The 13239-nt window shown below is 40.6% G+C and overlaps 1 protein-coding gene across 1 annotated transcript in view; it reads left to right on the forward strand.

Annotated features, from left to right (window-relative positions):
* The window catches only part of LOC148874646 (Integrase-type DNA-binding superfamily protein), a 55781-nt gene extending 42772 nt beyond the window's left edge, over nucleotides 1-13009 (forward strand). Inside the window, exons 6-7 of the mRNA XM_088966719.1 lie at nucleotides 12424-12545; nucleotides 12677-13009. Of these exons, the coding sequence (XP_088822845.1) occupies nucleotides 12424-12545; nucleotides 12677-12813 (259 nt within the window). The 3' untranslated portion in view covers nucleotides 12814-13009. The remainder of the gene's footprint in view (nucleotides 1-12423; nucleotides 12546-12676) is intronic.
* The last annotated feature ends 230 nt before the right edge of the window (nucleotides 13010-13239 follow it).

The following is a 13239-nucleotide window of genomic DNA, read 5'->3' on the forward strand; positions in this document are numbered from 1 at the left end:
TGCATCCTTGGTGGTTTCCAAAGCAAAGGTCTCTAGATGGTCGATCTTCTGCCACAAGGTTTTAAGGGCTGAAAAATAGGCTGCAACAGATCTATCTCCCTGCCTTGTGGCAATAATTTGATTTCTCAGTTGATAAGCCCTAGCAACATTCTCCCTTTGTGAATAGGTTTCTGCAACCCCATCCCATATCTCCTTAGCAGTGTTTGCCCATAAAAAAATTTTACTTATATGTGGCAACATAGAATTACGCAACCATGCCATTACCATATAATTTTCTTGCACCCACCGGGAGTTGCCAGTTTCGGGTTTCACCTCTTCACCAGTAATATACCTCAATTTTCCACGAGCCCTAATGGCCATCTTTGTAGATTGGAACCATTCCAAGTAGTTTGTACCATCCAACCTAACTGTAGTAATGGTCCCAGCTTCGAAGGGGTCTCTAGCACTTCCTCCCACTGGTCCCATTTCATTCCCAGGCTTATATTCAACTCTTTGTCCCTCCATGTGTCTCAAAAGAGGTACAGAAAACAACCAAAAAATGTAGCAAGAACAAACGGAATACCTTCTGGAACCAACGACACTCCTTTGGTGTCCTAGACTTTCTTCCCACGAAAGATTCCTTATCGGTGGGATGAGAGAAGAGAGAGAAAAAGCAACCGCCCTCTCTAGAAGCCTCCAAACCACATGGAACTTTAATCGCCCCTTGCAAAAAAACCCCGAGGAACCCTAAAAAATTAGGGCGCCACTACCTGGGTCAAAATTGAAGAGTCCAACAAAATCAAGACTCTTCCCCTTTCTCCAGTTTTTCCTGATTCTGATGAGAAACCCTAGACCAGCTACAGGGCATACAGATCCATCAAGAAAATCCAAAAACTGGGCTTACCTGAGAGCTTCGATCAGCCTCTTAAATCTCCATGCAGTCGGCTGATCTAGGGCTGTAGGAGTGAATCTCTTAAAGAACCTTCAACCTGCTCTGATACCAAGTAGAAATCCTTATGTGCTGATTTCGGCCAAGCTTCTTGTGAAAGGGAGAGGAGAAAGTTGGGGGTTTCAGCAATAGACAGAGGAAGGGGAAGAAAAGGTGAAGAAGGTCGACTAGGATAGTGATTCATAACCCTAGCCGCCAGCCCCTCATTCTATTTATAATTAACTTAAATATGGGATATTACAAAGATGCCCCTAGTAGGGCGGCAACTCAACTAAGTACTTACAATTCTTTTAAAAATAAAAGACTAATGGGCCCAAGGCCCAACAACTTCTTAATTTAAAAGAAAACAAACTAAACATAAATCGGCCCAACATAAATCAGCCCACTCAACAAGATGCTTGGGTGAGAAATTTTGTTTTAATAGAAGGCGAAGTTATAAATGATTAGGGGAGAATTTTGGAAGCATCTGTGGAGAAATTTAAGCTTTCGGATTCTGTTAGCCTCAAGCCTTTTGATGGTAGGAAGACAGTCCTGATTCTTGAGAAAGAAAATATTGAGTTATCTGCAGTGGTTATGGTGGGAATGGTGGACGGTCTGGTGATGGTGGAAGCTTGGCATATGTCCTGCAACCAGAAGGATTTCTCTGATGGAAGCTTTGTTCTACAACTGGTGGGGCTTCCTTTGAACGTTTGGAACGAAATCGTTCCTAAGAGATCGGTGCAAACTTTGGGGGGGGTGTTATTGTTGCCTTTAATCTTCAAGATTTCCATGCTGTGAGACTTGGGATTGAGGGAATAAAACTTGGTGGTGTTCCTTGAGCTTTGGACTTGCTTGTAGATGGTCTCTGGTTCAAGCCTTCAAGGTTTGGGTTTTGTTGGAAGGCAAGCGGTCTTATGGAAAAGTTGCTCCAAGGTAGAAGATGATGGAATCTTGGAAGAATGGAGAACCTGTTGGGGAGAGAATGGAGAAAGGTAAGATTCTTGAGCTTCAAGTTCCTAAGGAAGGTGAAAATAGAGATGGAGGGGCAGGTTTTAAGACTTTTGCGGAGTGTAAAAAAGGGTGCCTTTTTACATAAAAGGTGGGGTCCACAGGAAGAAAAGTTGCAACATAAGATTAGTATGGATGAACTGGGTGAAGGGAGTAAAAACCATGGGGTTGAGTTTTGTTAGGATCTTGGTCAGTTGGGAGAAGGTGATCCACATGATTTTGCAAGTGATCACGTGGGCTAAGTGCAAACTTTGGAAAAGTTTGGGGAGTTGATGGATGATGATGTTGGTGCATCATCTTCCATTTCGATGGGAAGGATTTTCCAATTTCTGAGGTTCAAGGTTCTTCCTATGAAGTGGAGAAGGAAGTGGGCTTGTCAGCAGAGCAAGTATTTGAGAAGAACACAATCATGGAGCTGGAAAGGATTAATGATAATGGGGGGGGGGAGGGGGGGGGAGGAAGAACGATAAGATCCTACCTAATGTGGTGAATAGATTTAAGCACCGAAATAAGAACTGAAATGTGATAGTTTCAAAGGTTTTTACTAGATTAAAGGGAGACCAATTTGGAGTTGCTATAAATAAAAGGGTCAAGAAGACAAGAAGAGCTATGAATTGGAAAAAAGATGTGCCAACTCCTACTGATGAAGGACTTGAAGGAAGGCTGTTAGATTTGCATTTGGTAAGTGGTTTGGATGGGTGTCTGTCTGATTGGTTTTGGAAAGATGGGAGACAAGTCTTAGGAATGGGCTTTGGCTTTTGTTTGTATGTGGAAGGATTTTGAGCTTATTTGGTTTTGATTTGTTAGAAGGCTTGTTTGAAAATTGCAGAGGGCTGGATTAATTTGGCTTTTTCAGGCAGAGGAAAAGAATAAGAAAGAAACAGTTGGGGAGGGAGGGTAGGAGTGGGAGGAAGGAGAAGAGAAAGAAAATAATTGGGTTGAAGAAGAGCGGAAGGATTGGTGGAAGAAAGTTACATGGGATAATAATAAGGGAAGACAAAAATGAGGCTGGTTTCCTGCTCTGTTAGGGGGTTTTCGAGATGGTAGAAAAAGGATGTTAGTAAGGAATTGAGGAATCTCTTAAGACAAGGAATGGATGTTGGACAACTAGGTCGGCAACAGGCAAACCTGCTTTAGTTTTGGGCCTTTCGGCTTTGATATTGCCTAAGGTATCTCATCTGTTGGGAGAAGTTCTAGGAGGTAGATTTTGGACGTGGTGGGGTTACAAATCCATGAGATGGAGATTTGAAATTGTATTTCTTTTTGTTCCATTTTTATTATATCATGGATGTACTACTTTTTTTTTTCTATTAATGGTTTTTCTTTTTTACTTAGAAAAAAGGTATATAGACCAATGTTAGAATACTAGTGGGAGAGACTTCAGATTTTACAGTTACAATGGGTCTTCACCAAGGTTCAACACTTAGCCTTTATCCATTTGCACTGATCATGGATGAATTGATTAAACATATTCACAAAGAAGTTCCATGGTGCATGTTTTTTTCGGATGACATTGTTTTAATTGATGAAATTAATGAAGGATTAAATGCAAAATTAAGCTTATGGATACATGCCCTAGAAACAAGAGGTTTTTAAAATAAGTAGGACTAAAGCAGAAGATCTGACATGTAAATTTAGTAGTAATAGGAGTGCAAATCATGATACACTTAGGATTGGAGACCAAGAGATAACTCAATGTGACCATTTCCAGTACCTTGGTTCAATTATTTATAATGGGGGAGAGATTGAGGAGGATGTCACCCAGAGAATTAGAGCAGGTTGGGCAAAATGGAGAGCTGCATTTGGACTTTTGTGTGGTAGGAGAGTGCCACTTAGATCCAGCTAAAATAATTCTATAAAACAACTGTAAGGCCAGCTATGTTCAGAAAATGAGTGTGGTAGAAATGCAAATGCTAAGATGGATGAGTGGAAAAATTAGAAAAGATAGGATCAGGAATGAAGCCATCCATAGAAATCTAGGAGTAGCTTCAATAAGTGATAAAATGAGAGAGAGTAGGCTTATCCCCAAATTGGTGTACTCTTGCAAAGCTCAGAATGAGGGCTGTTACCACTTACTGGTATCTTGTTCTTTTGTTGCAGCTATTTGGATTTGGATTTTTGGTTTATTTGGGTGCAGATGGAACCTGCCATCTGAAGTGCATCTGTTATTTAAGGCATCTACTTTTGGGTGGCCCACAAAAAGAGGGAGATTTATGTGGAGATGTATTAGAGCAGCTGTTAAGGAATACCAGAATTTTTCAAGAGAAGGAAAGAAGTTTTTTCTGAAGTCAAGGAAAGCATTTTGACAGGACAATTCATTGGCTGAAGTGTTGAACACCTTAAAGTTCATTGATAACTTTTCATTCGATAATCTTTGGAGGAATTGGGCAGCAATGGCTAATACTTCTTCTAAGAAGAGAAGAATTAAACCAGGGATGACACCTCCTTTGGAGGCTTTGTTAAGCTGAATTTTGACAGTAGTCAGGGTAACCAGGAAGATTTTGGGATAGGAGGGGTTTTGAGAGGTAAGGACAGTAGCATCTTATCCTTGTTTTGGACTAGTGGGAATAGGAGACTCTACAAGGGAAAGGGATCCTGCTTGCAAACCAGATTGGGGTGGAGAATTTACTAATCGAAGGTGATTCTAAGGTGGTTGTGGGTTGGCTGTTGGACCTTGATTTTGTTATTTGGTGCTATAGGGATCTTCTCAAAAAGGTCAAAGGCTGACTAGAAGAATGACAGTTAGAATTCAATGGGTGGTTAGGACAACAAATACCTTGGTTGATTCATTCACTAAACAAGGGGTTTCTTGGGATTCCTTATATTGGGCTACTTTGTAATCTTTACTTTGATTAGCTTTGCGATTCTGTAATCTTTTTAAAGGAGAGGTTGCATCTTATGCCTCTCCATGGGATGCCTGTATTTTCTCTATCTTTTGATTAAGGGAAGTCCATTGCATGAGGATCTTGGTTCCTGCTAGTGCGGGGTTTGGGGGGGGGGGACAGATGTACACAACCTTACCCCTGCACATGTAGAGAGGCTGCTTCCAAGATTTGAACCCTTTTCACAATGGAGCAACCCAACCATTGTGCCAAGGCCCACCTTCTTTCTCTATCTATTGATTAATTAAATTAAATTTCAATTATCAGAAAAAACGAAGAGAGTAGGCTAAGATGGTTTGGTCACATGCATGAAAGACCACCAACAAATCTAATTGGAAGAAGTGATGAACCCTTCTCTATCTACTTTCCCTTTTTTTTTTCAGCTACTGGAGTTACTCTTGCATCTCTTAGAATAAATTCATCTTTACTCTTGCTTTTTCTTGTTTTTCTTTTCCAATCATCCTTTTTAGCCTTCAATGGTATAGTAATATCTTCCCATTCACCAATAAAACGCGGCACCACCTGAACTTCCTTAATCACTCTGTATTAGAAATTGCTCTTGTCTTGTCTCGTTAGTAGTGTGTTTGCTTTTGCTACTTGTACATGGTGGTTTAGAGAGGAAGTTGGTGGAGGATAGTTTGGCAGAGGATAGTTTGCAGGGTTTGGGGGGTTGAACTTGCAGAAGGGTTGGAAACAACTGGGGTGGAAGCCATTGTTGTATTCTGTTTGAGAGAAGAGCGTGTGGAGGCTGTATATCCATTATCTCACCTTTCTTGTAATGTGTTAGATTCTCTGATTTGGGAGAATAATTATGCTTTAGGATTTAAGACCTAGCTCCAACCAAAACAGGTTGAGAGACATTGTATAATGATGTGGCAATTCTGTTTTGACTTTTGTAGTTCACTTGTCCCATACTTAAGTAGGGGCAGTTTTGACATTGTACTCTAATTACATTATAATACAGATTATGGTCGACTAGTAGGGTTTAATCTCACTAGTTCGACAACTTGCTCTTCCTCTTCTTCTTCTTCTTCTTCTTCTTCTTCTTCTTCTTCTTTCTCTCAGAACAGGACTGGTTCGAACCACTAAAACATGGTATCAGAGCGCTAAACAAAGGAGAAGGCTGCGGCTTCAAGTATTCTGACCTGCGATCTCTTTTTCTTCTTCTTTTCTCCTTCTTTGGGCTGCGGGATCTAAGGTACACAGCTAGGTGGCTGAAGCAATAGATTTTTTTTTTTTTTAATTCCAGGCTGCCGCAATCCTCATTACAGGTGTTAGGAAGGTGTGACAGCCCTAGGATAACAGTTCTAATACAGTAGTAGTCGTGTGGTGGTGTTTGTAGTGTTCCAGACCCTCTATTTAGCAGTTTCAAGAGGGGTTCTTGGTGGTTGTTTAAGTAACAGTCATGGTAATTAGTTATCAGTAATGGTGTGAAAAGAAAAATATTTTTTTTGGCTGAAAGAGTGGCCGAATGTGTCTGAATGGTAGTTTACATCAAGCTTTTTTGATCTGAATGGTGGATTACATCAAGTTTTTGATTGTGACTGGTTGAGAGATTGTTATAAGTGGTGCGGAGACTGCTATAGTGTTGACTTGACACCAGTATTTGTTTGGTGGCTGATAATTCAGAAGTAGAAATAGTATGGGGGGACACAATGGCAGCAACTAGAGTTGGTGGTAGTGATCAGAAATCTGGTGTGATGATCCCCTCAGACTATCTAAGTGTGCAGATGACATCAATTATACTTAATGGTGAAAATTATGTGCCATGGGCCAAGTCAGTGGAAGTTTTTCTCAAGGAAAAGAGGAAGGTGAAACATGTGAAGGAAGATAAACCATCAGCTGAATCTCCAGGGTTTGATGACTAGGGAAGATGCCCAAATCATGACATGGTTGTGGAACAGTATGGAACTCAAGATAAGAAGTGTCAACTTTATGTTCTTGGATACAGCTAAGGACATACGGGAACATGCCAATAAATTTTATTCTGGACAGGATAATACTACGAGAGTATATCAGCTTTATCAAGAGTATTTCAATCTGTAGCAAGGGAATCAAATCCTAGAAGTGTATTATGCCAGTATGAGAAACCTCAGAAATGAACTCAATGTCTATCATCCCCTAACTCCAGATGTTAAAATTCAGCAACAACAAAGGGAGCAACTAGATGTAACTAGGTTCTTAGTGGGGCTGAAATTAGAGTATGAACTAGTTAGACTACAAATATTGGGAGGTTTTTCTCTTCCTACACTTGAGAAAGTATTTGCTCGGCTTTGCATGATTTCATTGGGACCCATAGAGAGTACCACAACGTTTGACAGATTAGTATTTGTTGTAGCAAGAGGAGGTAGATGTGGTAATAGAGGGGGACATACATTTTGAGGAGGTCGTGGTGGTGGAAGTGGTGGTGGTTGTTACTCATGGGGAGGTCGTGGTAAAGGAAGAGGCAATGCTACTAGGAATTGTACACATTGTAGTAAGGAAGGAGATTCAGTTAATTTCTGTTATGCTCTACATGGCCCACCTTCTACATGGGCTAATCATGTAGTTGCTAGTGGGGGTGATGTGAGTGATAACCAACAGATCGATCAAACACCTTCCACATCTACATCTGCTTCTAGGAAGGAGATGACGAGTGTACCACGAGATGAGTATGAGAGGTTCCTTCAAACTACTTCACAACATACCACTGTCACTGTTGCACACTCAGGTATGACCTGTTTGACATCCAAACCTTCTCACTGGATTATTAATTCTGGAGCCTCTGATCACATGACTGGGACTCTAGGGTTTTTTCTTCCCTATCTAAAACTTCCACATCACAGACTGTTACCCTGGTCAATAGCTCTTCTTCCCCCATTTGTGGTGTTGGTAATGTTGACACTGCATCTCTTTCTTTATCATCTGTTCTATATGTGCCTAAATTTCCATTCAATCGCATGTCAGTTAGTAAATTAACTAAGGCCCTTAATTGCTCTATTACATTTTTCCCATCCTCTTTTGTTTTTCAGGATCTCAAGACGGGGAAGAAGATTGGTAGAGGGCATAAGGCCTATGGATTGTATTATCTTGATGGTGGTGGATCGTCAGTTCCACTTCAAACTTCCTTAACTCCTCTCCAATGGCATTGTTGGCTGGGACATCCATCTCTCAAGGCACTTAAGCTACTGGTTCCTTCTTTGAGTCATTTGTCTTCTTGACAATGTGAGTCGTGTCAGTATGGGAAACACCATCAGGTTTTCTTCAATCCTAGGGTTGATAGTTGTATGTTTCGTCCTTTTGCTTTAGTCCATTAAGATGTTTAGGGTCTGATTAAAATTGCGTCCTATAATGGTTACAAGTATTTTGTCATTTTTATTGATAATTGTTCAAGAATGACATGGATTTATTTGATGAAAGAAAGGAGTGAATTATTTTCTATTTTTCAAAAATTCCATGCCGAAATATGTACACAATTTGGTGTTCCAATAAAAGTTATTCGTTTAGATAATGGTTGTGAATACTTTCTTACTTCCTTTCAACAATATTTGAAACAACATGGCATCAATCATCAAACTTTGTGTGCAGAATCTATTCCTCAACAAAATGGGGTGGCTGAACGAAAGAACTGTCATCTCCTTGAGACTACTCGGTTTATTCTTCATCATATGAACGTTCCTAAACGTTTTTGGAGTGACATTGTGCTTACTGATTATTTCCTTATTAATCGGATGCCCTCCTTCATCCTTTACGGTCGGTCTCCCTTTCCATTAAACTCCTCGGGTTTTTAGGTGTGTGTGCTTTGTTCACAATCTGAGTCTTGGTTTGGACAAGTTGGATGCATGCTTTATTAAGTGTATCTTTCTTGGCTATTCTTGGACCCAGAAAGGGTATAAGTGTTACAATCCTATCACTCGCAAGTATTTTCTCTGTCATGATGTCACCTTTTTTGAGTCCGTACCATTCTTTTCGGGGCCTGAAGTACCGTCCTCTCCACCATTGGTTCATTTTCCTCTTCTAGTTGGTGACCCTGTTCCGGTTCTTGTTATGATTGAACCGTCACCTCCTTCAGTGTAGATTCCTATTGAACGACCACCAATCCGGCACATGTATACTCATCGACAAACACTGACACCTCCTTTGGCTTCTACCTCGTCTACGGATCCTATTGTTGCTCCTGTCCTAGAACCTTCTGAACTTGATCTTCCCATTGCTTTACAGAAAGGTAAACGTAATTGTACCCTACATTCCATTTCCAATTATGTTTATGTCTCTCACCTTTTCACTTTACATTGCCAGTTTGTTTTTCTGTTGTCCTCTATATCTATACCTAAGGATGTCCAGGAGGCCCTTACTTCACCCAGGTGGCATCAAGCAATGGAGGGGGAGCTCTCTGTTCTTCAACATACTCACATGTGGGAGCTCACTACTCTTCCTCCTGGTAAGCATGTTGTAGGTTGTAAATGGGTGTATACTTTTAAATAGTTACTAGATGGTAGTGTGGAGTAGCTAAAGGCCCGACTAGTTGCTAAAGGTTATTCTCAACTGTGTGGGGTGGACTATATGGAGACCTTCTCTCCTGTGGCAAAGATTGGTATAGTTTGTATCTTAATTTCCTTGATAGTTATGTATGATTGGCCTTTGTTTCAGCTTGACAATAAACCTCCATGGTGACCTTGTGGAGGAGGTATATATGGAGCAACCACCAGTGTTTGTTGCTCAGGGGGAGGATGGTATGGTGTGTAGGTTGAAAAATGACAATTTATGGGCTGAAACAATATCCTCGTGCTTGGTTTGGGAAGTTTACTGAAGTGGTGAAAAATTTTGGAATGAAACAATGTCAGGTCGATCACTCAATGTTCAACTATGATTATGAAGTTGGAAAGATTTTATTAATAGTTTATGTGGATGATATAGTCATAACTAGTAGTGATAGACTAGGGATTGACAGACTAAAGGCCTTTCTGCAAGACCATTTTCAAACAAAAGATCTTGGGAAGTTGAAGTATTTCTTGGGTCTAGAAGTTTCCAAGTCAAAACAAGGTGAAAGCTTGTGCCAAAGAAAATATGTCTTTGATCTGTTGGATGAAACGGGATTGTTAGGTGCAAAACCAGCTGAAACACCCATGAAACCGAATGCTAAGTTGTGCAGTGATGCAAGTGAAATATTTGATGACCCTAGAGACGGTTAATGGGGAAGTTGAACTACTTGACCATCACAAGACCAAACATCTCCTTTGTTGTTAGTGTGGTGAGCCAATTTATGCAGAATCCCCGGGTACCTCACTGGGATGCAGTCCTTAGAATTGTAAGGTACCTGAAGGGAGCTCCAGGCCATGGGTTATCGTACAAACTAGGAGGAAGACTTGAGATAGTTGGGTATATAGATGCAGATTGGACAGGCTCAGTGTTTGATAGGAGATCCACTACAGGTTATTGCACATTTCTTGGAGGAAATCTGGTGACATGGAAGAGTAAGAAGTAGATTGTTGAGTTAGTATGGCTGAAAAATCTTCTACAAGAGATTGGATTCTCAATGGGTAGACCTATGAGATTGTATTGTGAAAACCAAGCTGCAATCCACATCTCATCTAATCCAATTTTCCATGAGAGAACAAAACACGTAGAGGTTGATTGCCATTTTGTGAGGGAGAAAGTCCTTATTGGAGAGAGAAGCAAAGAACATGTGGGTTCAGGTGATCAATGGGCGGATTTGTTTATAAAAGGTTTGAGTTTAGGGAGAGCGAATATATGTAAGGGTAGATTATATGACAGATATTTTCCATCTTGAGGGGGAGTGTTAGTGTTGGTTAAGGGTAGATTAGTCTTTTCATTATGGTTTAAGTCATATGATGATGTGACAATTCTGTTTTGACTTTTGTAGTTCACTTGTCCCATACTTGAGTAGGGGCAGCTTTGACATTGTACTCTAATTACATTATTATACAGATTATGGTCGACTAGTAGGGTTTAATCTCACTAGTTCGACAACTTCCTCTCCTTTTTCTTCTTCTTCTTCTCTCTCTCTCTCTCTCTCTCTGAACAGGACTGGTTCGGACCACTAAAACATATTAGAACAAGGGTTGGGAGAACTACAGTTCAGATGACCAAAAAACAGGGCATCCACGGGTCTACAACAAAGAAATGGCAAGAAGGAAAGCAACCATACCTGTCTAAATGATTTTGGTTGGAAAAAAGTCGTCGGAGATGTGCTTCTAGCCATTCACTGTCCTTGACTAAGTTCACCTCCCTGGGTTGTGCAGCGGTAGAGATGAGGTTGAAGGAACGATGAATGAACATCATGGCCTAGAGTTTATTATTTTGGGTGGAGTGACAAAAATGCCCCTACTCTTGGATGGGAATGTGGCACATGTATTTGTAACTAATAAGGGATGTTGTGGGAACCGTGCATTCCCAGAGAACTGTTCTTTGAGAGTGTCGATTTGTTCTTTGGGTTCTGTTCTCATGCGGGAATGGCTCGTTTCTTTCGTTTTATTTTTGCCAAACGTGTTTCTGTTCTGAGGGAATGCCAGAAATAGAAGAAGCACTCTCGTGGAACGTTGCCAAACAGGGCCTAGAATTCCAAGAAACTTCCCAGAATCAGGCTTTTAAACACTGATTGCTCAATCCCCTTACCTATCTCATTTAAACTGGCTGGATCAAACCCACTTGAGGTCTTGACAAACTGACAAAGGCTGAAACCTGCTCTTATACCCCAGGTTGTTGAGCAGATAGCAGCATATCTCTATTTAGTTCAGTAAACAACAAAGAAAAACAAAGACAAAATGTGCAGAGCTGGGAAGAGAATCAGTAGAGACAGAAGACATGAGAAGAACAAGTAAAAGGGGAGCAGAGAAGTGATACTGCTGCTCTAATCAATGGCATTTGTACTCTGTTCTTAAAATATAGTACAATGACCAAAATACTCTGATGCTATACATCACTCTAATACTAAAATAAAAGCTGTAAGATAACACCAGCAGAAATAAAGTGTTTGTAATGTTAATAAACAACAGGATAAAAGTAGGTTAGAAACTGCATCTTATCACACTTGATAGATGGGGAATTCATATTACAATTTGATGGTAAATTAAATTTGACCTAGGATCTTAGATTGATGCAGTGGCTCTGGGTTTTTTAATGAGCTTATTAGAGATGCTGCTTGTGCATGAGATGTATAAAACATCTCCTTGGTCAGGTCAGGTCCTTATCAGCATCACTTATTTTGGGCACAGTTGTGATGTGAAGGAAAGAGTGCACTTCTGTAAAGACGGCATCATAATTCTGAACACAATTTTACAAATATGATGTATAAAACAACTCCCCCTGGTAAGATCTGTAAAGTGGACCATGCTGGCCTGTAGGTCCAATGTGTGGCACATCCTGGCATGATATGGGCCGTGCTGAGCATGATCCAGTTGCTGTAGCAACTGGGCCATGCTGGGCTTAGGTTTTGAGGCCCGCTGACATGGCACAGCAAGACATGAAGCCAGCCCACTACGGGCTGTTTTGGCCCACTAAGCATACAACTGTTTGGGGCCCTGATACCTCAAATCATTTTTCATTTTCAGTTTATGTAATGGAACATTTGTTTGTTTAGAGTCATTTGAATATCTTTAGACATATTTTCTCTTTATAACTTCGCAGGGCAGCTTTTATGTGTGGGAGAGAGCCAAACTTCGAGCTTTCTGAGGAGGAGAAGCAAGAGCTAAGGCGATTCAAGTGGGAGGAGTTCTTGACAATGACCCGCAGTGCAATTACAAACAAAAGTAATCTTCTATTTTCAAGTCCTAGACTGAAAGTATGTCCTTCATAGTTCCTACATTTGGGATTCTTTAATTGCTGTTCTTGATTGGATTATCTTTTTTTTTTTTTTTTGTGGGGGGGTGGGGATTCTCAGAACACCAGAGAAGGCTTGGAGCAGGGTCGCGAAAGAAATCTGAGACTCCAGCGCAGAGTGGTGATTGGGAGGGTGAGCAAGGGGTCGGTGGGCATTCAGCTTCTGAAGATGTAGGACCAGAGACATCAAATTCTTGATTACTATGATATTGAAAACTAGGCAGAGATAACCCATCTTTAGCAATCGGGTCTAGTGTTTAGCCTCCTTATTTTTTGTATATAAAGGCCCCTATTAGGGCAAACTGTGGTAGACCTTCATTTGCCAATTGGCTAGCAGATGCAGATCCTAATTGCCTTTTAATATAATAAAAGTTTCCAATCGTAATCATCATCATGATTGCTTCTTGTAGAGTTGAACTCGTATAATCATCTTCAAATCAATATAGATATAGAAAGCCTTATAACACTTGTAGAGTTGCACTTGTTCTTCCAAAGTGTGATTGACGCTACTTTTACACCTATACCTAGGGAAAAGGACAGAAGAATGTCAAGCCAGTGTCAAAGCTAATTTTCTAAAGGGCCACACGAGTGGTCTATGGTGCTATGTGAGTTCATTTTTATGTA

This window comes from Nelumbo lutea, chromosome 1 (assembly GCF_056320005.1).
Source record: "Nelumbo lutea isolate HS-2025 chromosome 1, American lotus-T2T, whole genome shotgun sequence".
Lineage (NCBI taxonomy): Eukaryota > Viridiplantae > Streptophyta > Magnoliopsida > Proteales > Nelumbonaceae > Nelumbo > Nelumbo lutea.